Here is a 22,471-nt window from a genome sequence, read left to right as displayed (position 1 = left end):
TTGTGTGTAGATGGGTGAGAAAAATTATAATTTTGAATCCATGCTGTAACACAACAACATTTGGAATAAGTCAAGTGGTATGAATAGTTTTTGAAGGCACTGTCTATATCAACATTAGGATATAAATTATTCCCATTTTATTTTATGGAGGAACAAATGAACTCATAGATTAGACATACAATGTAGGACGAAATTACTGGAGCATCAATTATCCTTTGTCTTTTAAAGTTGTCAAGATGGACTCACAGAGGGCTACGCATGAGTCTGTTCTTTATCAAGGAAATTGTTCATTTCCAAAGACAAGCTGGCCTACCAATTGTATAAAGAAAAAATAATAACACTAGGAATAAACAGGCAGGCAGCGTTTCTCAACCAGTCAAAATCATGAATCAGCTGGGATTGAAAAAGTGTAAACCGAAACAAAGTGCAGCTAGTTTGCAGTCTTTCCAGCTTCAGTTTGAAGTGATTGTTTTAGCTGTGTTGTTGGCTAACTTGTCTGAACAACAGTGTCCTGATGAGTGAGCACATTTTCTATGCCATTGTTATTGATTTATCCAAATAAATGTACTAGAAAACAGCTTAAACAAATGCAAATGCGGCTACTTTGCTGTTATTTTGGCTGATCTTTTTGTAAGTTAGCCGTAGTTGGCTAGCTAGCAAGCAAGGGAAAATAACGTTTTATAACAAAAGACTGGGTCGCATCCATAGACACTGAATTAAAAGACTGAACGACTGGGTCATGTCCATTGATATAGAACAAAAAGACTGAACGACTGGGTCGCGTCTCTAGCAACCGAACCAATAGAACGAACGACCAGCCGGCTTGAGTAGCAACTCTAGATTTGTGTCGGGACAATATCTTCTGGAAAGATGAAATAGTATGAATAAATACCCCATAATGGCAAAGCAAAAACAGGTTTTTAGACATTTTAGCAAACATATTAAAAATGACAACCAGAAATACCTTATTTACATAAGCAAAGAGGCACTGAGTTTGAAGGTAGGCCTTGAAATACGTCCACAGGTACTAAGTGTATGTAAACTTCCAACTTCAACTGTAAGTATTCAGACTTCACTGACTTGCCTAGTTAAATAAAGGTGATATAAAAAAAAAGCTTAAAAAAATTGTATTCAATTGAAGAAGTTTGGAACCTCCAAGACTCCCTAGAGCTGGCTGCCAAACTGAGCAATTGGGGGAGAAGGGCCTTGGTCAGGAACGTGTCCAAGAACCTAAGCTCCAGAGTTTCTCTGTGGAGATGGGAAAACCTTCCAGAAGAACAACCACCACTGCAGCACTCCACCAATCAGGCCTGTGGCCAGATGGAAGCCACTCCTCAGTAAAAGGCACATGACAGTCCGCCAAAAGGCACCTAGTCTTAACAACTAGGTCGCGTCTCTGGCAACCAAACTGATAGAACAACCAGCCGGCTTGGGTAGCAACACTGGATTTGTGTCAGGATTTCATCTCGGGCCTAACAACACCCCTGACAATATATCCTCCAAACACTGGCTTCTCGGGCCTTATCACTTAAATATTCACACGGTACAATTACCGAGTTGATGTTTATTTTTTTAACTAGGCAAGTCAGTTCAGAACAAATTCTTATTTACAATGACAGCCTAGGAACAGTGGGTTAACTGCCTTGTTAAGGGGCAGAACAACAGATTTGTACCTTGTCAGCTCAGGGATTCGATCTAGCAACCTTTCGATTACTGGCCCAACGCTCTAACCACTAGGATACCTGCCGCCCCACTAGGCTACCTGCCGCTGGCGTACGAGGTAATTGAGGTAGATATGTACATATAGCAGCATATGTGATGAGTTAAAATAGTTAGTACAGGGGGAGGGTCAATGCAGATAGACCGTGTAGCTATTTGGTTAACTATTTAGTGGTGTTATGGCTTGGGGGTAGAAGCTGTTCAGGGTCCTGTTGGTATTGCTTTGGTAAATTTAGTAAGTAGGCAACCAAATTAGATATTATTTTATTAAATAAATTAAGAAAATGCATTATGCACCTCCCCTTTATCAGTTCAGTATCTTTATGCGAGTGGAAAAAAGTTAATAGGTTCTGTACAAATTATGATTTGGACAGTCAGTTATTTCAACACTTAATCTTATCACCAGATGGACCACTACTTCAACTCCAATTGCTCCTTTTGGAATTATTCGGAGAGGAGCATGATGGGATACTGGTCCACCCAGGGCTGCAAGCTCCTGGGCTCCAATAAGACCCACACCACCTGCTCCTGCAGTCATCTCACCAACTTTGCAGTTCTCATGGCACATCAGGAAATCTCGGTAAGCAGCTCCTGTTTTGGTATATTGATTAATTAATTTATCCTTGGGTAAAACAATTTGTAGAGTTAAAACCAATTTAAAAGTACAAAGAAATCACAGAGGATAACACATGAAATAGTTTAATACACTTATTTCTAATGTACATTTCGGTAGATTTGCAGTATCATCTAGCATCTTTTTTTCCTCTATTCATTAGATTAATTCCTTTTCCTAAAGCCCATTCATTTCAATGATTTTATTGTACCACAAAGTGTATTTCATGAGGGTCTGTAGGCCTAATACTCCATGTTTAAAACTCCATGTTTTCCAGGTGTATGCAGGTTGTAGGAATTAAAAAAGCCTCTGTAGGAGTTAAAATGATGCGCCCTAACTACAGCGCCTTGCTTTAAATTCCACCCAGTCAGTTGTCCTCTATCAGACGCTAATTGTACTCATCTGAAGGGCTCAGCCCATGATTGATGGCTGCTGAGCATTTATTTCCTCATGTCTCCCATGAAATAGAAAAGTAATTTTCCCGTGGCACTTGCCGAAATGAAGTATGGAAGCATTGGCCGTCCTCTATTTTTTTATTGACAAAAACAGGCATATTAATTTGCCCCATCCGTTATCCCCGCAGGGCCAAGTTGGAGTGCACGAATTACTCTTGACTGTCATCACCCGGGTGGGCATCGTTGTCTCACTGGTGTGCTTGGCCATCAGCGTTTTCACCTTCTGCTTCTTCCGGGGCCTGCAGAGCGATCGCAACACCATCCACAAGAACTTGTGCATCAATCTCTTCATTGCCGAGTTAATATTCCTAATCGGTATTGATATGACCGAACCCAAGGTAAGCAGCACAGATGTACCAATTTTTTGTGAATATATTATTTTATGTATATTTTTCTATTGCACCCCAAACTAAAAACCCTTCAATGTGAAAGTCATGAGACTTTCAAACATAGTTGTGTTTAACCTTCAGTACTTGTCCTCTGCATGGCATGGGTCAGACAGACAGCATCATTAATATGGATTACAGAAGAGGGATGTCATGCAGTACTTTCCACTTTTTTCTTCGTCACTGAAAGCTATCGTTTAGAACGTTCTGAAACACTCAATACAGCCTCTGCACCCTTTTTAGTTCTTCAATTTCCTCTGTATTCTCTTTTAGTTCTTCTTCTCTCCATGGCCTTTGTGTAGTCATAGTACCTTCCACCTCCACACAGTCAGTATTCACTGTAAAACCAAGGCTCAATGAAAGGACAAAACCAGAAGTAATTCAAATAGGTTGACCATGGAGGCTGCAGCACTTAGCCTTTCAAGACAACTGTCATTTAAGCAGCCAGCTGCAAGGTCGAACTTGAGCAAACCTGTTCGGAGCATAGTGTGTTTGAATATTTTTTTGTCTTTCAAAGGGAAGTGTGATAACTTTTACTTCTGTTCATTACTTACATTGAAATGCACATAACCACTGTATAATGACAGTTACACTCAATTGAATGACATCATTTTCATTGGGATTTGAGAAGATTAACATGGAATGTTGTTGCTCAGTTAATTCCTCATAAGTTGTTACTTTATTTGAAGTTAATATCTATAATATTTTGATCAATTGAAACTATTAATCCATCCACTATAGATTGGCTGTTCCATCGTCGCTGGGATTTTGCATTTCTTCTTCCTGGCCTCGTTTTCCTGGATGTGTTTGGAGGGCGTTCAGTTGTACCTGATGATGGTGGAAGTTTTCGAGAGTGAACATTCAAGGAGAAAGTACTACTATGTATCTGGATACCTTCTCCCAGCCATTGTGGTGGGTGTCTCTGCTGCTATCGACTACAGGAGCTACGGGACAAAGAAAGCGTACGTAAAAATGTTTCCGCTATTTTGTTCTCAAAAAAACTGTCATAGTTCATTTATTCCGTCTGTATATGCGGTATGGACGCTAAAAAGTGACTAAGAACTATCTTTGCTGTTGTTGCTTTTGTCTGCACCTGGGACCCCTTCCTGGAATGGACTGATCCATTTTTTATGTCATTTTAAAGAGCCTGACAGACTCAACACTGTGGTTTCTATGGGGGCATGGCAACATTAATGCCTTTCTGTTCAAAGACCCTCCTGCGACCTCTTGTTTTTAAATGCTCTCTTAAAGAGAGGAGTGCTGTCTGGAAAAAGGCTTTTACATAGATTAATGATAGTATTTTAGCTAAGCTTCAGGATTGAGGCTAGAGTCCTCACTTTTGTCTTGTGTAACCATGTAACTGCAATGTGGGGCTTTGTTTTTAGATGGCTTTTTTTAGGTTGCTTTTTCATTGATTATTGACAATAAACTAACTACCATGTGTTAAGAGGGGCAGGGTACGTTTTTGTCCTCATAATTCATGCCCATGCATTAATATTTGGCCTAAGGAGGCTGTTGATAGACTGGGTTTAGTTGTTGTTCCTCTTACGTGTGTGTTGTTCTTTTACGGATTCCTAATGGTTGTTTTATCTTCCATCGTAGTTGCTGGCTAAGAGTGGACAATCACTTCATATGGAGCTTTTTAGGACCTGTCACCTTCATCATCATGGTAAGTTAGTTTTCTTTTCCTGAGAGGCAGAGGGAGAGAGATAGGAAAAGAGAGAGAGAAAAATGTTCCTCAATGATTGGCCACACTGATACAGTATGTTCATAGTTACTCGCAATTGTCTGTATCAAGGACCGATGACATGTACAACAACCACAGTGTGAAAAGACTTAAGGTCGAATAGTATCTTTGAATTTTTTTGTTGTTGTTGAGAAACCCACTGTTTTCTGCTCAAATCCATTTTCTGAATGTACCTAATTAGCCTAATATAGTCCTAAATGTCTTGGAGTAACAGTTTCTCTCTGAAAGATCAAGGAGGACAAAAAATACAAAACATCTCTGTTCTTCTCATGCCCCCATGCTGTAGTATTTAGTAGTATTAGTAGTATTTATTGGGATCCAGAATTAACCACTTCCTGGGGTCCAAACAGGAAACTAAACACAACAAATAAAATACATAATATAATAGTCATAATATACTTAATACACATAATATACACTAGATAATCTCCTGCCTCTGCCTCACGCTTAAGAAACAGGAGATGGCTCCTGCCCTTTGAGCCGTTCCAGCTCGCACAAGCCAAGGATTCGTGCAAGGTCACCCACCTACATAATACAATAAATAATACAGTGCAAAATACAATACAAATATATAAAACATGTCTGTCTCTTCACAGTCCCCATGGTGCGGTAAGGTGCTCTTTTATCTGGTTTTTGAATGTGGTTTTATTGCTAGCATATGTTTCCTTGGGTGGCAGAGAGTTCGATGTAGTCATGGCTCTATGTAATACTGTGCATTTCCCTAGCCTGTGTTCTGGACCTGGGGACTGTGAAGAGACCTCTGAATGCATGTCTTGTGTTGTACTGATAAGGGAAAGGGGGATACCTAGTCAGTTGTACAACTGAATGCCTTCAACTGAAATATGTCTTCCTCATTTAACCCAACCCCTCTTAATCAGAGAGGTGGGGACGTCTTCGGCGCTCGGGGAACTGTGGGTTAACTGCCTTGCTCAGGGGCAGAAAGACAGATTTTTACCTTGTCAGCTCGGGGATTCGATCCAACAAAAGTGGCCGAACTGTGTGCTAACTGCTTGAACAAACAGTTCAGTACCTTGCACAAAGACCAATAGTGATGCAGTCAATCTCTCCTCAACTTTGAGCCAAGAGAGATAGACATGCATGTTCCTGACATTCACCCTCTGTGTACATCTAACTGCAATATGTGCTGCTCTGTTCTGGATCAACTGCAATTTACCTGTCCCTCTTTGCCGCACATGACTACACAACTGGGCAATAGTCCAGGTGTGACAAAACTAGAGCCTGTAGGACCTGTCTGGTTGACTGAGATGTCAAGAAAGCAGAGCAATGCCTTATCATGGACAGACCTCTTCCCGTTTTAGCAACCTTTGTCTATATGTTTTGACCATGAGTCTGTAAGTCCTTACAAAAAAAACATCACTGACCAGGTGAATCCAGATGAAAGCTATGATTCCTTATTGATATCCCTTTTTAAATCCACTTCAATCAGTGTAGATGAATGGGAGGAGACAGGTTAAAGAAGGATTTTTAAGCTTTGAGACATGGATTGTGTATGTGTGCCATTCAGAGGGTGAATGGGCAAGACAAAATATTAAAGTGCCTCTGAACCGGGTATGGTAGTAGGTGCCAGGCGCACCGGTTTGAGTGTGTCAAGAACTGCAATGCTGCTGGGTTTTTCACACTCAACAGTTTCCTGTGTGTGTCAAGAATGTTCCACCATCCAAAGGACATCCAGCCAACTTGACATAACTGTGGGAAGTATTGGAGTCACCATTGGCCAGCATCCCTGTGGAAGGATTTTGACACCTTGTATGCCCTGATGAATTGAGGCTGTTCTGAAAGCAAATGTTCCTAATGTTTTGTACATTCAGTGTATGTGCTGTTCAAGCGTTATTTACTCGTCATGACATTATTATCTCCAACTCGATCAATGGAGGTTCGGTGGCTCCCAGGGAAGAGGCCTGGGGGAGTATTATTTTCCCATTTGGAAAAAAATAAATAAGAAATAGCTGGTGGCATTCATCGGATGTCAGAGCCCTTAGAGCCCTTTTGACTGTCTATTGTTTTGGCCTCTTTCACACCAGGTGAATGGTAACAGTCTCGAAACTGTCTCCTGTGCAGAGGGAGGAAGAGCAATATTTTCTCAGCGCTGTGTTCATTATCGGGCGTAATGGATGGATTTACAGACGCGCTGACCTCCCTGAGCGAGAACACAGTGGCCAGAAGGAGGGCTTCCTCTTTGCCGCATCTTATTGCGGTGCTTTACTGCTTTATGACAACGGCCAGCGAGGTTTTGTAACACACGAACGACTTACCCGTTCAGTAGAGAAATATAATAATATTCCCTTTAAATTGCAAATTAAAGGGGGTGTGTTAAATATGTATCCCCATGTCAGCAAATGCTCTGCCAACTGCGTGAGATAGTTCTTCTCTAAATTGGACATTGTTGTTTTTTCTCTTTGGTTTCAGAATTATTTGCATGAAAAAATGTGTTGGCTGTTGAGACGATAATCCGGAATCCCAGTCCCAGTGACCTGCATGATAAAACGGTGACCCTGACAAAACTGATATATTGTTGCAGTGCTAATGTGGACAGGAATGAGGATTTGCAGTTCTAGCGGAGGGAGGTATCGTAATGCTGCTTTTTGACTTTTTGCAAAAATTGACAACAAACGGTGAAGCACAAGGGTAGGGGATCTCAAGGGAATGTGTGGGAGCAAGGTTTTCCACAACCTGTGACCCTGGTTCCTCAACAAATTGGCTTTGTCCTTGTCAAATAGATAGAAGAGAGAGCAGAGCGCGAGAGAGAGAAAGACACAGACAGACAAAAAAAGCATCCAATCTCACATTCAGTGGCTAGCTGTAGCAGCCACAGCTCCTGTCTTCGAACACCATACTCTCCCGCTGTGTAACTTTTGGTCTAACCCGAGTTGGTCAGGCTCAGTGAAAAGCACTCACAAAAATGTTGTTTTTCCTCTTCCTCCCTAGTTTTTTTTTTTTTCCCCCCCCACCTCCCTGAAAGCCGTCTTAAAGCCCAGGCTTGAAGTGAAGCTTGAAGAAGCACTCTGTTCGCCCTGTTCTCAGGCAAGAGGTTAGTTGGCCCTGTCTCCGGGCACAGAGGGTATTAGCTCCATGAAGAAGGAACATGGAAGTAATGAGTGGTGGGGGGAAACCATTAGTATGCCTGAGATGCTTTAACAGCAAGCCTTTGGATCATGACACGTCGCAAGCAGTTCCTATCATCCAGACAGCTCCATCTGCACCTTTAATATTTCATCCCCAGTTCACAAGGAGTTCAGGGTTGTAGCACACACTCGACACATACTCGCTCAGGAAAAAGCTTTCTCCTCGGTCCCAGTGTGGCAGAGATGCTTCTGCTTGGCTAGCGGTGATGATTCAGGGCAGCGAGAGAGAGGCCCAGGCATAGTAGCTTGCAGGCTGCCACTCTCACTAGGTAGACCGGGCCCTGGGGAAGGCAGAGAAAGCATGTTGGTGGGGGTAGTGAACATGTGCCATGCTAGCTAGGGTCCTTTAAAGTACTGTTGTCTCCGTCCTCTGTCTCATTGGATCCATGTCACCACTCCAGGGTGTGTGAAGGGCATTTCCAAGTGCCCGACTCATGCAAGCGAAGTGATTAAAAATGATTTGTCTGATGGCGGCATAAACAAAACGCTGCATTACTCTGAAAGTCCATGATATAAAGGAGCTGCTCCATTTATGTTTTTTTTTCTCGCCCTCGCTTGTTATGCTCTGCTTATTGTTCTGTGACTCCACTGGTTGATTAGGCGGGGGAGGGGGAGATATTGATCACCTAGCTACTCCTTTCATAGCAGAGTGCAGTAGAGCGCAAGGGGAGCGTGAATGAACAGCCAGACATGTCCAGTACATTATGGAGCTCACACAGCACCTCCATTTGTCTCATTCCTTCATATTGGTGTTTTCACCCTCTTTTTCTCTTTCATTCGCTCTTGCAGCATTCAGAAGATAACCTGAGACAATTGAAAAGCTTTGTTCATGTTCAACTAAGTAAACAATTTAAAATGAATATAGTTAAATCACCCCTCACCAGAATTTCTTAATTTCTGAAGTCAAGATGTGGAAGGTTTCTATTAGTAGAACAAACATGTTTTGTTGTTGGTTGTTTGTTTGTTTCTATAATTTATTAGCAGCCTTCCTACATTTGTCCAGGGTTCAGAGTGGTTGAAGTACTTGAATTTGGAGCTCAGAAAATCAAGTGATGGAATACCTTAAAAATCTGACATTTCCTCTATTTTGTCCTTGAAAAGTCCTTGAAATTATTGGAGATGATTTATATGCTTGGACTGCTCAATATAATTATCCACAAATTTTATTTCTGATCAGTTGTTTTGAGAGAGACGCTTTTGTTTGTTTCCCGTCATTTCAATTGACATGGGTTGCGCTTGTCTGTTAATTTGTTGCGGTAAAACCACGTGGAGTTATTGTGAGGACGACAATGTTGGCTTCAACTTGGCTTTCCATACAAAGCGTTCCATTACAAAGAGAACTCTTTTTTTGGTGGTGCTTTCTCATTTGAAAAACATGATACAAACCCCTACAACATCTCAAATGGCGAGGGTGAGCATAAAGCTACTGCTAGCCTACTCGGACAGGCTTTATCAGTGCGCTTGTGTCGCCAACACCTCTACGGTTAGGCTATACAAATCGTCACGCATGCAATCTATTTAGTCAGGCAATGTCCATATTATCCTGTCATACTTAGAATGTCATAATTTGAATGCCAATGCATAGTGCCATTAGGAAGAACTATAAAATGCGTTATTCTTAAAGTTGTAATGACACTTTTTGCATGCTTTTGTGGGAGTTTTTTTCTATACTTTTAAATATAAAATCGAGGCCCTTGAAAACTGCAATTTAGTGCTTGAAGAATTCCTTGAAAGTCCTTGAATTTGACTTGCCAATGTCTGTACGAACCCTGTTTATAACATACACTACCGTTCAAAAGTTTGAGGTCACTTGTCCTTGTTTTTGAAAGAAAAGCAATTTTTTTGTCCATTAAATAACATCAAATTGATCAAAAATACAGTGTAGACATTGTGAATGTTGTAAATGACTATTGTAACTGGAAATGGCTGGTTTGAGAAACAGACGCCTCACAAGTCCTCAACTGGCAGTTTCATTAAATTTCAGTTTCATTAAATAGTACCCGCAAAACACCAGTCTCATCCAGAGGTGACTCCGGGAGGCTGGCCTTCTAGGCAGAGTTAAGAAAAAAAGCCATATCTCAGACTCGCCAATAATAATTAAATATTAAGATGGGCAAAAGAACACAGACACTGGACAGAGGGACTCTGCCTAGATTTATTTTTAAGGGCCCAAAGATACAGCACACACTATCCCACTCCGAACTTGATATGTACCACTGGCTTTCTTGGGATTTCATGTGGTATTAAAACAAGGAAGTGAAAGTGATGGGAATCTCTCCCTCCCTGTCTGTCTGTCTATTTTCCTGTACAGGAATTGGAGAAATATACTGCATTCCATATAGCGTTTTATAGTTGCCAGACTGTAGCCGTGTTTTTTGGCTGGACTGCGATGGATTTTAATGCATGTTCATGGTCTTATTGATATAGAATGACACAACATTTGGCGCCAGTCTGCTTGTCTGAGTCTTGCAGGACGATAGATGTCTATTACATTAGGGCAGTGGATGAGAGAAGCTCAGGAAGGCACTCCTATTTTAATAGTTATGGACAAATTAACAGTTTTTTCTCCTTCACCATGCCATTAATCTCCATCAATTAACAATGCCATTACTCTGTTTTGACAGCTCAATCTCATCTTCCTGGTCATCACCATGTACAAAATGGGGAAGCACTCCACTACTCTGAAACCAGACTCCAGCAGATTGGAGAACATCAAGTAAGTAGAGATTCTGGGTAAATGCACATTTTCTAATATTCTGGGCAATAGACAGATATTTCCACAAACACAAAGACAATAGTACTGTATGGCATAGTTCATTTTTTTCTATGTACTGTAGAGGTAATGTTTTTGATAAGTCGAATTTGTGTCCTTGTCGGTAGCATTAATGTATCTATATCTGGTACACATTTAAATTGTCCGTACAGAAAATTGACCAGAGGAATTCCAATTGATCTCCAGGGAGATCATATTTTACACAGAGACTGGTGGTTTCGGGTGGGGGATTATGGCATGACCGTCGTGCAATGATGACAACATTTACTTTGTGAATGGTCTTTAGTCTTTGTTGTATTCCTCTGTGTCAGCGACCACTGGATTGTGTTGGCATGGCACACACCATTCGGAAGCTTCTGGCTCAAAGTATGCGCTGTTAGGGCTTCAGGGTGGGGTGAGTGGAAGCACTATCATGTGTTTTCCATGGAACAAAAACAGTTTGAGTCCCAGAAAAGAAGTCCCCCCTCACTTAACTCCACTCCCTCCCCATCCCTTAACGAGTCTGGTTTTCTCAGTCACCTCTGCATTTGCTAAGTGTTTTGCTTTGGGGAAAGTAAATGTTTTCCAAAGTCTTGATTGTTTATCATTGACAAAAAACAATATATTGTATATTGTGCTTGAAATCAGTGAGCAGAATACAGGGGCTCCTGAAAGACATGGGTATTTTGGTTTGTTGGTTAGAGAGTGTTATTTCCGATGCCATGGCTGGGTTGCATAGCCTAATCCTAACCAATTCACACCATGACATTATTACATCAACTCAGCTCCATCCCACTGTGTGTAGGAGCATTGATGCATTTATTTTTTGTGGTCTAATTACTACTATAAAAAAAATCAAAAACACAACCATAGGTAGTGCCAATAGACATCCAGTTCACCTCTGCAATGTTTAATGAAATGAATTAGGTGATTATGTGTTTTAAATGTGCACATTTGATCACATTCTATTTCTACATGTGTTCCATTCATGTTGCTGTTTAATCACTAGTGGATATTGTCTTTTTGGAGCGTAATGAAACTACACCGCATAAAATGTTTCCTCCAAGCAATGTTTGTTCATGTATAAGTATTACTGTATTTTCTGTTGTCTTCTTGTGGTCTTATGTTGTCTGTACCAATCCTCAAGGACCTTAGTCAACCACATAGATGGGGGATGGAAATCAGCATAGCACCAGTGTCATTGCATGTTGCATGTCAAAGAGAAAGCTAATCTGCAGCGTCTCTCGTTTCTCTTCCTGTTGCGTTTCTTCTTTTCTCTCTGTCCTATCTTCCAAACCAGTAATTATCGCGTTTGTGACGGCTACTATAATACCGATTTGCCTGGGTAAGCTTTCACCATACATTTCCCAAAAATTGTCTTTATCGCAGAGCGGACATAGTAGCATAAACACAAATTGAACGGCACGCAAGTGGTTTGAACTGACCAGTTTACACATTTTGTCATTTCATCAACAGCTAAATACACACACACTCTCGCTTCTTGTTAGCCTCTTAATTTCATTCCCTCGTAATTTTCCTAAAATCAAAGGTGAAGATCTCTGCCTCAAAATGCCAACTAACCACGCTGTGATGCGTCTGATCTAATTTGTGTTTCTCTTTCCCGCTTATCATGCTCTCTAGCTATGAAGATAATAAACCATTTATCAAGTAAGGACATTAGCCTCAGAAGTCTGAGTCTGTTCTTCAGCCTGTAGTTTATTTTCCTCACCATTCTGTCTCTCTCTCTCTCTCTCTCTCTCTCTCTCTTTCTCTCTCTCTCTTTCTCTCTGTGATCACTCCAAGGTGCTCCTCATTTTCTTTCCTTACTGTTCACATCCCCATGTCTGTCCGTCCATCCGTCCGTCTTGTCTCTATCCAGTTTGCTGTTTTGTCTTTTCACCTGTGAAGGTGTTTGAAGGCTCCATAGGACCTTCACACAACCGGCTCCAGGCTTTCCTCTATAGAAATAATAAATATATTAAAGACTTGTTGAAAGAGAGACAAAACACAGGTAATAATTTTTATTGAGTCTGATTCCCCCCCCCCCCCCCCAGATATGATATGATACCAAAAGAACAGTATCTGTAAACAAGCTCGCGTGTCCCATACACATTGTGTGAATGTTGTCTTGAGTTTTTGGTCTCCTTGGCTGAATCTGCCGGTGGAGATGTCCAGTCTGTCCACCTGTCATGGTCTAGCTAGCACAGATTGATCGTTATTCCAAGAGAACACAATATCCCCCTCACACTGGATTTCCCTTTTGTTTTTGTTTGTTGATTTGTTTGTTCAGATCCTGGGTCCTGGGGGCGTTTGCACTGCTTTGCCTGATGGGACTGACGTGGTCGTTCGGCTTGTTCTTTATCAACGAGTCCTCTGTGGTGATGGCCTACCTCTTCACAATATTCAACACCTTCCAAGGAATGTTCATCTTCATTTTCCACTGCCTTCTCCAGAAAAAAGTATGTTTGCTTCCTTTATAAGTTTGCACTATAATTTTGCACAAACACTGTGATCGTCTACGTGAGACTGAATCAATTGTCAATTTAAACAGTTGAGGGGTCAGTGGGGTAAGTTGAGCCAAAGGTTTGGTTGAGTCACCCTTTGTTTCTAGGAGACCATAAACAAAATTAATCATGTGACCAAATATTTAGGAAGAGGTCATCATTTCATGGAGTCAGTAAAGGAAGAAACCACAGAAAAGTAAAATACATTTATTGTGTTATAGATTTCATGAGGATTGTATCTAAACAAAAGTATATTGTTTTAAGATTGTTTTGTACATCAGTTGGGGTCTCTATAAGCTACAATATGAGGTCCTAAACCTAGCATGAAAGTGCATCCTTGTACCTGTGTGGGCTAATAAAGTCAACATTTTGCCTTCGGGTAAATTGAGATAATGGCCACAATATCCCATACAAATTATTATTACATTTAGTCAGTTTTATCCATAATATGCATCATATTTGTGCAATGTGTCATGCATATGAACTCCAGATTTTTGTTACAGAGCAGACATCATCATGCACCGTAAACAAGCAGGGGTCTAGCCCCCCTTGAGGTTCTTGAGAGAGAGAAGCCAAGGAAGTGAGAGAAGGGAAGAAGTCCATTTGAGCAGCAGCAAGTGATGAAATATAGTCTGAATGACACTGAAGAGGTACATTGACAAAAAAGAAAACAAACATGTACCTGTGTGAAAGAGAGGCTATGACAGAGTAGCAGAGGGGCACAACTTCTTATCTGATGAAATGGAGGTTGAGCTTGCTAACCATATCAAGAATCTTGCAGACCAGTTTCATGGGCTTAGTAGCCTCAAATGCAGAGAACTTGCCTACGAATTAGCACATCGAAACAACATCCATGTCCCAGACAACTGGTCAATAAATAGAAGGGTAAGTAATATTGAAGACAGAGATCTATATCTGAATGTAGGCATACATTTAAGATATACAATATACCAAACCCCTATTCCTTGAATTCAACACCATCACCCACTGTCACAGGACACCAGCCCTCACTTACCCCAAGGCGGCTCAACTTACCCAATTCCTATGCTCAATTTACCCCATACCTAGACCACTTTTTTGGACAAGCTATGTTTTCAAAACTGCTGTGTTTACATTAATTCTGGTTATTTCCAGGGGTACAGGGAAAGTATTCAGACCCTTTGACTTTTTCCAAATTGTGTTAGGTTACAGGCTTATTCTAAAATGGATTAAATTGTATTTTTTCCTCATCAATCTAAACACAATACCCCATAATGACAAAGCAAAATCAGGTTTTTAGAATTTTTTGCTAATTCCCCAAAAAATGTAATGGAAAATTACACATTTACATAAGTATTCAGACCCGTTACTCAGTACTTTGTAGAAGCACCTTTGGCAGCGGTTACAGCCTCGAGTCTTATTGGGTATGACGCTACAAGTTTGGCACACCTGTATTTGGGGAGTATCTCCCATTCTTCTCTGCAGATCCTCTCAAGCTCTGTCAGGTTGGATGGGGAGAGTTGCTGCACAGCTATTTTCAGGTCTCTCCAGAGATGTCAGTTTGGGTTCATGTCTGGGCTTTCGCTGCAGAGATGGTTGTCCTTCTAGAAGGTTCTCCCATCTCCACAGAGGAACTCTAGAGCTCTGTCAGAGTGACCATCGGCTTCTTGGTCACCTCCTTGACCAAGGCCCTTCTCCGCCGATTGCTCAGTTTGGCAATGTGGCCAGCTCTAGGAAGAGTATTGGTGGTTCCAAACTTCTTCCATTTAAGAATGATGGAGGCCACTGTGTTCTTGGGGACCTTCAATGCTGCAGAAATGTTTTGGTACCCTTCCCCAGATCTGTGCCTCGACACAATCCTGTCTCGGAGCTGTACGGACAATTCCTTTGACCTCATGGCTTGGTTTTTGCTCTGACACCCACTGTCAACTGTGGGACCTTATATAAAGAGGTGTGTGCCTTTCCAAATGTTTTATTTTAATTTTATTTTACCGTTATTTTACCAGGCAAGTTGACTGAGAACACGTTCTCAATTACAGCAACGGCCTGGGGAATAGTTACAGGGTAGAGGAGGGGGATGAGTGAGCCAATTGTAAGCTGGGGATGATTAGGTGACCGTGATGGTATGAGGGACAGCAAATAATGTCCAACCAATTGAATTTACCACAGGGTGACTCCAATCAAGATGTAGAAACATCTCATGGATGATCAATGGAAACAGAATTCACCTGAGCTCAATTTAGAGTCTCATAGCAAAGGGTCTGAATACTTATCTAAATAACGTATCTGTTTTTAATTTTTTTATTAAAAAGTAAAAACCTTTTTAAAATTTTTTAGATACATTTTTGACTAAAGCCAAAATGTAACAAAATGAAATGTGGAAAAAGTCAAGGGGTGTGAATACTTTCCGAAGGCACTGTACTTAGATATCTTTGTTATAGAATATTATATTCCCCTAGACGTAGTGATGCTGAATGTAAAAAAATGTCTCAACATACTCTACGCTCCCCTAAATATATACTGCTCAAAAAAATAAAGGGAACACTTAAACATCACAACCTAGATCTGGATGAAAGAAATAATCTTATTAAATACTTTTTTCTTTACATAGTTGAATGTGCTGACAACAAAATCACACAAAAATTATCAATGGAAATCCAATTTATTAACCCATGGAGGTCTGGATTTGGAGTCACACTCAAAATTAAAGTGGAAAACCACACTACAGGCTGATCCAACTTTGGTGTAATGTCCTTAAAACAAGTCAAAATGAGGCTCAGTAGTGTGTGTGACCTCCACGTGCCTGTATGACCTCCCTACAATGCCTGGGCATGCTCCTGATGAGGGGGTGGATGGTCTCCTGAGGGATCTCCTCCCAGACCTGGACTAAAGCATCCGCCAACTCCTGGACGGTCTGTGGTGGATGGAGCGAGACATGATGTCCCAGATGTGCTCAATTGGATTCAGGTCTGGGGAACGGGCAGGCTGGTCCATAGCATCAATGCCTTCCTCTTGCAGGAACTGCTGACACACTCCAGCCACATGAGGTCTAGCATTGTCTTGCATTAGGAGGAACCCAGGGCCAACCGCACCAGCATATGGTCTCACAAGGGGTCTGAGGATCTCATCTCGGTACCTAATGGCAGTCAGGCTACCTCTGGCGAGCACATGGAGGGCTGTGCGGCCCCCCAAAGAAATGCCACCCCACACCATGACTGACCCACCGACAAACCGGTGATGCTGGAGGATGTTGCAGGCAGCAGAACGTTCTCCATGGCGTCTCCAGAGTCTGTCACGTGCTCAGTGTGAACCTGCTTTCATCTGTGAAGAGCACAGGGCGCCAGTGGCGAATTTGCCAATCTTGGTGTTCTCTGGCAAATGCCAAACGTCCTGCACGGTGTTGGGCTGTAAGCACAACCCCCACCTGTGGATGTCGGGCCCTCATACCACCCTCATGGAGTCTGTTTCTGACCATTTGAGCAGACGCATGCACATTTGTGGCCTGCTGGAGGTCATTTTGCAGGGCTCTGGCAGTGCTTCTCTTGCTCCTCCTTGCACAAAGGCGGAGGTAGCGGTCCTGCTGCTGGGTTGTTGCCCTCCTACGGCCTCCTCCACGTCTCCTGATGTACTGGCCTGTCTCCTGGTAGCGCCTCCATGCTCTGGACACTACGCTGACAGACACAGCAAACCTTCTTGCCACAGCTCGCATTGATGTGCCATCCTGGATGAGCTGCACTACCTGAGCCACTTGTGTGTGTTGTAGACTCCGTCTCATGCTACCACTAGAGTGAAAGCACCGCCAGCATTCAAAAGTGACCAAAACATCAGCCAGGAATTATAGGAACTGAGAAGTTGTCTGTGGTCCCCACCTGCAGAACCACTCCTTTATTGGGGGTGTCTTGCTAATTGCCTATAATTTCCACCTGTTGTCTATTCCATTTGCACAACAGCATGTGAAATGTATTGTCAATCAGTGTTGCTTCCTAAGTGGACAGTTTGATTTCACAGAAGTGTGATTGACTTGGAGTTACATTGTGTTGTTTAAGTGTTCCCTTTATTTTTTTGAGCAGTGTATTTCAATGTAGTTTTGAGCATAATGAACCAACCTTTGTTCATGACTCCTGTATTTGTATTTATTTGAGTTAATTTACAAATATAAAGGATAACAGCCAATATAGGCTTAGCATAGCCTCTGCTTTCTGGCTTGGCTCACGTTGTTCTCAAAAGCCTGGGGAAGGTTATAATGGAAAAATATGAGTGTTGATTGCCAGCAGATGCTGGCTGATTTTGCTATGAATATACTTTTTTTTTAAACAACCACCCTTTCAATCCCTCTTCAGAAACAAAACTTATCCAGAGTAAGCTAATTTATGGTCCAAGCATTGCTAGCATGTTATCATTTAGAAAATTAACATTTCAGAAATAATTTATATTAAATGTTTTATGTAATTTTGTTGAAATGACAAAATCTAGGTATTTTTGGGGTGAAAATGTTTCGCTGTTTGGTTTTGAATCTCTGCCTCTGTTTGAATGTGCCTATTTCAATTGTTGGGAGGGGCAAATGGTTTGGATATACCATCCACTGTCTTTTAGCTGACAAAAACTTCCTCAGGCTTTCGAATGGTAAGGTATATTCCAAGGGCTTTCAGGACTACGTTTACAGTGCTTTCAGAAGGTATTCATACTGCTTGACTTATTCCACATTTTGTTGTGTTACAGCCTGAATTAAAAATTGATTAAATAGATTTTTTCCCACAAATCTACACACAATACCTCAATGTTTTTAGAAATGTTTGCACATTTATTGAAAATGAAATACAGAAATATCTCATTTAGATAAGTATTCACACCCTTGAGTTAATACATGTTACAATCACCTTGGGCAGCGATTACAGCTGTGAGTCTTTCTGGGTAAGTCTCTAAAAGCAATGCACACCTGGATTGTACAATATTTACACATCATTCTTTAAAACATTCTTCAAGCTCTGTCAAGTAGATCATTGCTAGATGATGTTGTTGATCATTGCTACACTGCCAATTTCAAGTCTTTCCATAGATTTTCAAACCAATGTAGCCCTTTCCTGCAGTCAAATGACCTAGTGGCCTCATGGGTGGAATGTTATTAATATTTTTCATAATTTCATAATTACTAAACATATATATTTTTTAAACGCTTAAAATCCTGTGTTTCTATGGCAAACAGTTTTGTTATACACTGCTCAAAAAAATAAAGGGAACACTTAAACAACACATCCTAGATCTGAATGAAATAAATAATCTTATTAAATACTTTTTTCTTTACATAGTTGAATGTGCTGACAACAAAATCACACAAAAATAATCAATGGAAATCCAATTTATCAACCCATGGAGGTCTGGATTTGGAGTCACACTCAAAATTAAAGTGGAAAACCACACTACAGGCTGATCCAACTTTGATGTAATGTCCTTAAAACAAGTCAAAATGAGGCTCAGTAGTGTGTGTGGCCTCCACGTGCCTGTATGACCTCCCTACAACGCCTGGGCATGCTCCTGATGAGGTGGCGGATGGTCTCCTGAGGGATCTCCTGCCAGACCTGGACTAAAGCATCCGCCAACTCCTGGACAGTCTGTGGTGCAACGTGGCGTTGGTGGATGGAGCGAGACATGATGTCCCAGATGTGCTCAATTGGATTCAGGTCTGGGAAACGGGCGGGCCGGTCCATAGCATCAATGCCTTCCTCCTGCAGGAACTGCTGACACACTCCAGCCACATGAGGTCTAGCATTGTCTTGCATTAGGAGGAACCCAGTGCCAACCGCACCAGCATATGGTCTCACAAGGGGTCTGAGGATCTCATCTCGGTACCTAATGGCAGTCAGGCTACCTCTGGCGAGCACATGGAGGGCTGTGTTTTCTATTTCTATGTTTAAATCTAGTTTTCTATTTCTATGTTGGGGTTTTGGTAGGACCTCCAATTAGAGTCAGCTGGTTGTCGTTGCCTCTAATTGGAGGCCATATTTAGTTGGGGTTTGTTTCACTTGTGTTTTGTGGGTGGTTATTTTCTGTGTAGCCTGTGTGCCTTATGGAACTGTTTTTCGTTGTACGTTTATTTTGTTTAAGTGTTTTCTTTAATAAATTAAGAAGATGAGCACTTTACCCACTGCGCCTTGGTCCAATCCTTACGACACCCATGACACAATGCCTATTTACAGTAAACAAATTGACAACATACTTTCAGCACGCTTATAGGGAAGTACATTCAACAAGCACAGCACAAATGACTGATGATTGGCTGAGAGAAATTGATGATAAAAAGATTGTGGGGGCTGTTTTGTTAGACTTCAGTGCGGCTTTTGACATTATCAATCATAGTCTGCTGCTGGAAAAATATATGTGTTATGGCTTTACACCCCCTGCTATATTGTCGATAAATATTTACCTGTCTAACAGAACACAGAAGGTGTTCTTTAATGGAAGCCTCTCCAACATAATCCAGGTAGAATCAGGAATTCCCCAGGGCAGCCGTTTAGGCCCCTTAATTTTTTTTTACTTTACTAATGACATGCCATGTCATGGTCAAAACATATTGATACAACAGAAGCTAAGATGGGGACAAGTCTGTCCATAATTCTACATCAGGTAACTGATACAAGAAGCATAATCAGATTTAAAAAAACAGGTAAAGTACACCTTATGGAACAGCGGGGACTGTGAAGAGACACAAACAAAAGTACAGACACACCCATACGCAAACAAGCGCAAGCACACGCACTCTACACACACGTACATTGTAATATTGTTGTATGGTGGTATTGTAGATATGTAGTGGTGTAATAATGTTATATGATGTACTGTTTTATCTTTGTTTTATATGTAATGTAAGTGCCTTAATTTTTTTTGCACCCTAGTTACTGTGTTGATACACCATGCTCAAAGGGATTTTCAATGTCTGCTTTTTACATTTTTTACCCATCTAACAATAGGTGCCCTTCTTTGCGAGGTATTGAAAAACCTCCCTGGTCTTTGTGGTTGAATCTGTTTGAAATTCACTGCTTGACTGAGGGACCTTACATATAATTGTATGTGTGGGGTACATACATGTGGTAGTCATTTAAAATCATGTTAAGCACTATTATTGCACACAAAGTGAGTCTATGCAACTTATTATGTGACTTTTTAAGCAAATGTTTACTCCTGAACTTATTCAGGCTTCCCATAACAAAGGGGTTGAATACTTATTGACTCAAGACATTTCAGCTTTTTATTTTTTATGAATTTAAAAAACACAATTCCACTTTGACATCATGGGGTATTGTGTGTAGGCCAGTGACACACAATCTCAATTTAATCTATTTTAAATTCAGGCTGTAACAAAACAAAATCTGGAAAAGGTAAAGGGGTGTGAATACTTTCTGAAAGCACTGTAAGCACACACAAAAGGTACACACAAAATAAACATAGCCACTAACTTAGCGTCCCCTTCTTTTTGCTTCCACAGGTCCGTAAAGAGTACATCAAATGTTTCCGCCACACATATTGCTGTGGTGGCTTACCAACGGAGAGCTCACATAGCTCAACAAAGACCTCCACCACAAGGACAAGTGCACGCTACTCCTCGGGCACACAGGTACTATATCAGGGATTCTGAATGGGATTCATCTCTATGTCAGGGTAGATTGGCATAAACCCAGTTTACCGCAAAGTATCACCTATAATAGTTAACTAGGAGAGACTCCAATGACTTCTGAATCCATTGAATCCATCAGAACGCCCAGTAATGTTATATTTTTCAAGACCGCTGGCCAATGTAATTGTACCAGAAACACAGACCGTAGTTAAACAGTGACATGTATACTTTATCGTAAGCTAACTGTTTCACGCAGTATCTACTGTATTGCATGGGTACCTTTTTCCACTCTACCCCTTAGCACTCGCTTTATCTTTTTTCTCACTAACGCCACTGTACATGGAACTATTTGCGCTATTTTAGAGCATTGCAGTAAGCTTTTACTCTTTGAAAAACAAGAATGCAAATACAATTTTATGTTTATTCCTATGTTATTCCTTTGCTATTGAACCATTTTTTTTATAAATGTTTTGATAGTAGACAATGCTCTAACCACTGTTACGGTGGCAATAGAAAGACAAAACCGTCACAAGACATTCCCATTTTAACTTCTAATTAAACCTATGGAGCACCCCCCTATAACATCCACTACTTTTGACAGGAAGTATAAAAGTAGTCACTCAAAGCCCGAGTTAATATAATGTGTGGAGGCCAGACGTTGCACTTGGTGCGCTTTGTGTGAAGAGTCGGTTCGCCGATGCAGGAACACTACATATAGCAAAAATAATGAAAAAGAATCTCAACAGTGAACAGGCTTCTTTAGGTCCTAATAACTGTCCCTTGTTAATCTGACAGAGCCGTATCAGGAGAATGTGGAATGACACCGTAAGAAAGCAATCTGAGTCCTCCTTTATCTCAGGTGACATCAACAGCACCTCCACCCTTAACCAAGGTCAGTCACACACCTCATCTCTTCTTCACACACCATTCACCATCATCGAGACGTAAAATACATTTTCAAGTACCAATGATTTCATACAGAGGGGCTAACATCCTGAGAAATTGTAGTGAATGCTTTGGGCTTGATAAGATTTGCGCACTGTGCTAAAAGGGATAGCAAGGATAGTCTCCCTGTTCTGTTCTGCCAACTGAGGATTACAGAAATCCGTCCTCAAATACTTTGTGCTGTCATTTTGGGCAGTAATGTCGAACACGGATTGGGGCAGCCACTGTACTGTTTGTACTAAGTCCAAAGTTCATGTGGCTCAGTCCATTCAAAAAAGAAGAAGAAGGAAATGCCAACAAACTCTAAATAAAGTTTCGTTTTTATTTTTAAACCTATGTTTGCTTGACACGCAGGGGCACATTATTTGGTCGGTATGTAAGGGGACCTCTGCTATTTCAGGGATTCAGGAGGGAGGAAAACAACCTTGTCATTTATTATTTAGCCAGAGCACAAGTATGATGATGAGAAGATGTTCAACTCTGGGTGACCCTGAGTGCTTAGTGCTTAGCTTCAGCCTTTACGGCTCGGCATGGCTCTAAAATGGCTTTCCAAGTATGCAAGGAAAGAGGTTAGCCTGAGGTAGTCTGACTTTCCCCTCCCAAACTCCCCCTTATTATT

General features: G+C 41.2%; 1 protein-coding gene across 7 annotated transcripts in view; it reads left to right on the top strand.

The window, feature by feature from the left end:
- Positions 1-22,471, top strand: part of adgrl2a (adhesion G protein-coupled receptor L2a) — a 214,519-nt gene that overhangs the window by 184,218 nt on the left and 7,830 nt on the right. For 6 of the 7 annotated variants that reach the window (XM_082956687.1, XM_014215663.3, XM_045687273.2 and 3 more), the window contains 8 exons: positions 2,126-2,299; positions 2,916-3,125; positions 3,915-4,135; positions 4,776-4,842; positions 10,688-10,779; positions 13,106-13,274; positions 20,779-20,907; positions 21,703-21,799. In XM_082956687.1, the coding sequence (XP_082812813.1) occupies positions 2,126-2,299; positions 2,916-3,125; positions 3,915-4,135; positions 4,776-4,842; positions 10,688-10,779; positions 13,106-13,274; positions 20,779-20,907; positions 21,703-21,799 (1,159 nt within the window). Of the gene's footprint in view, positions 1-2,125; positions 2,300-2,915; positions 3,126-3,914; positions 4,136-4,775; positions 4,843-10,687; positions 10,780-12,115; positions 12,161-12,456; positions 12,484-13,105; positions 13,275-20,778; positions 20,908-21,702; positions 21,800-22,471 lie in introns of all 7 variants that reach the window. The other variant, XM_082956689.1, reaches the window with a different exon arrangement.

This window comes from Salmo salar, chromosome 10 (genome assembly GCF_965601325.2).
Source record: "Salmo salar chromosome 10, fSalSal1, whole genome shotgun sequence".
In the NCBI taxonomy this organism is placed as follows: domain Eukaryota; kingdom Metazoa; phylum Chordata; class Actinopteri; order Salmoniformes; family Salmonidae; genus Salmo; species Salmo salar.
This window is presented reverse-complemented; position numbering and strand designations above follow the sequence as displayed.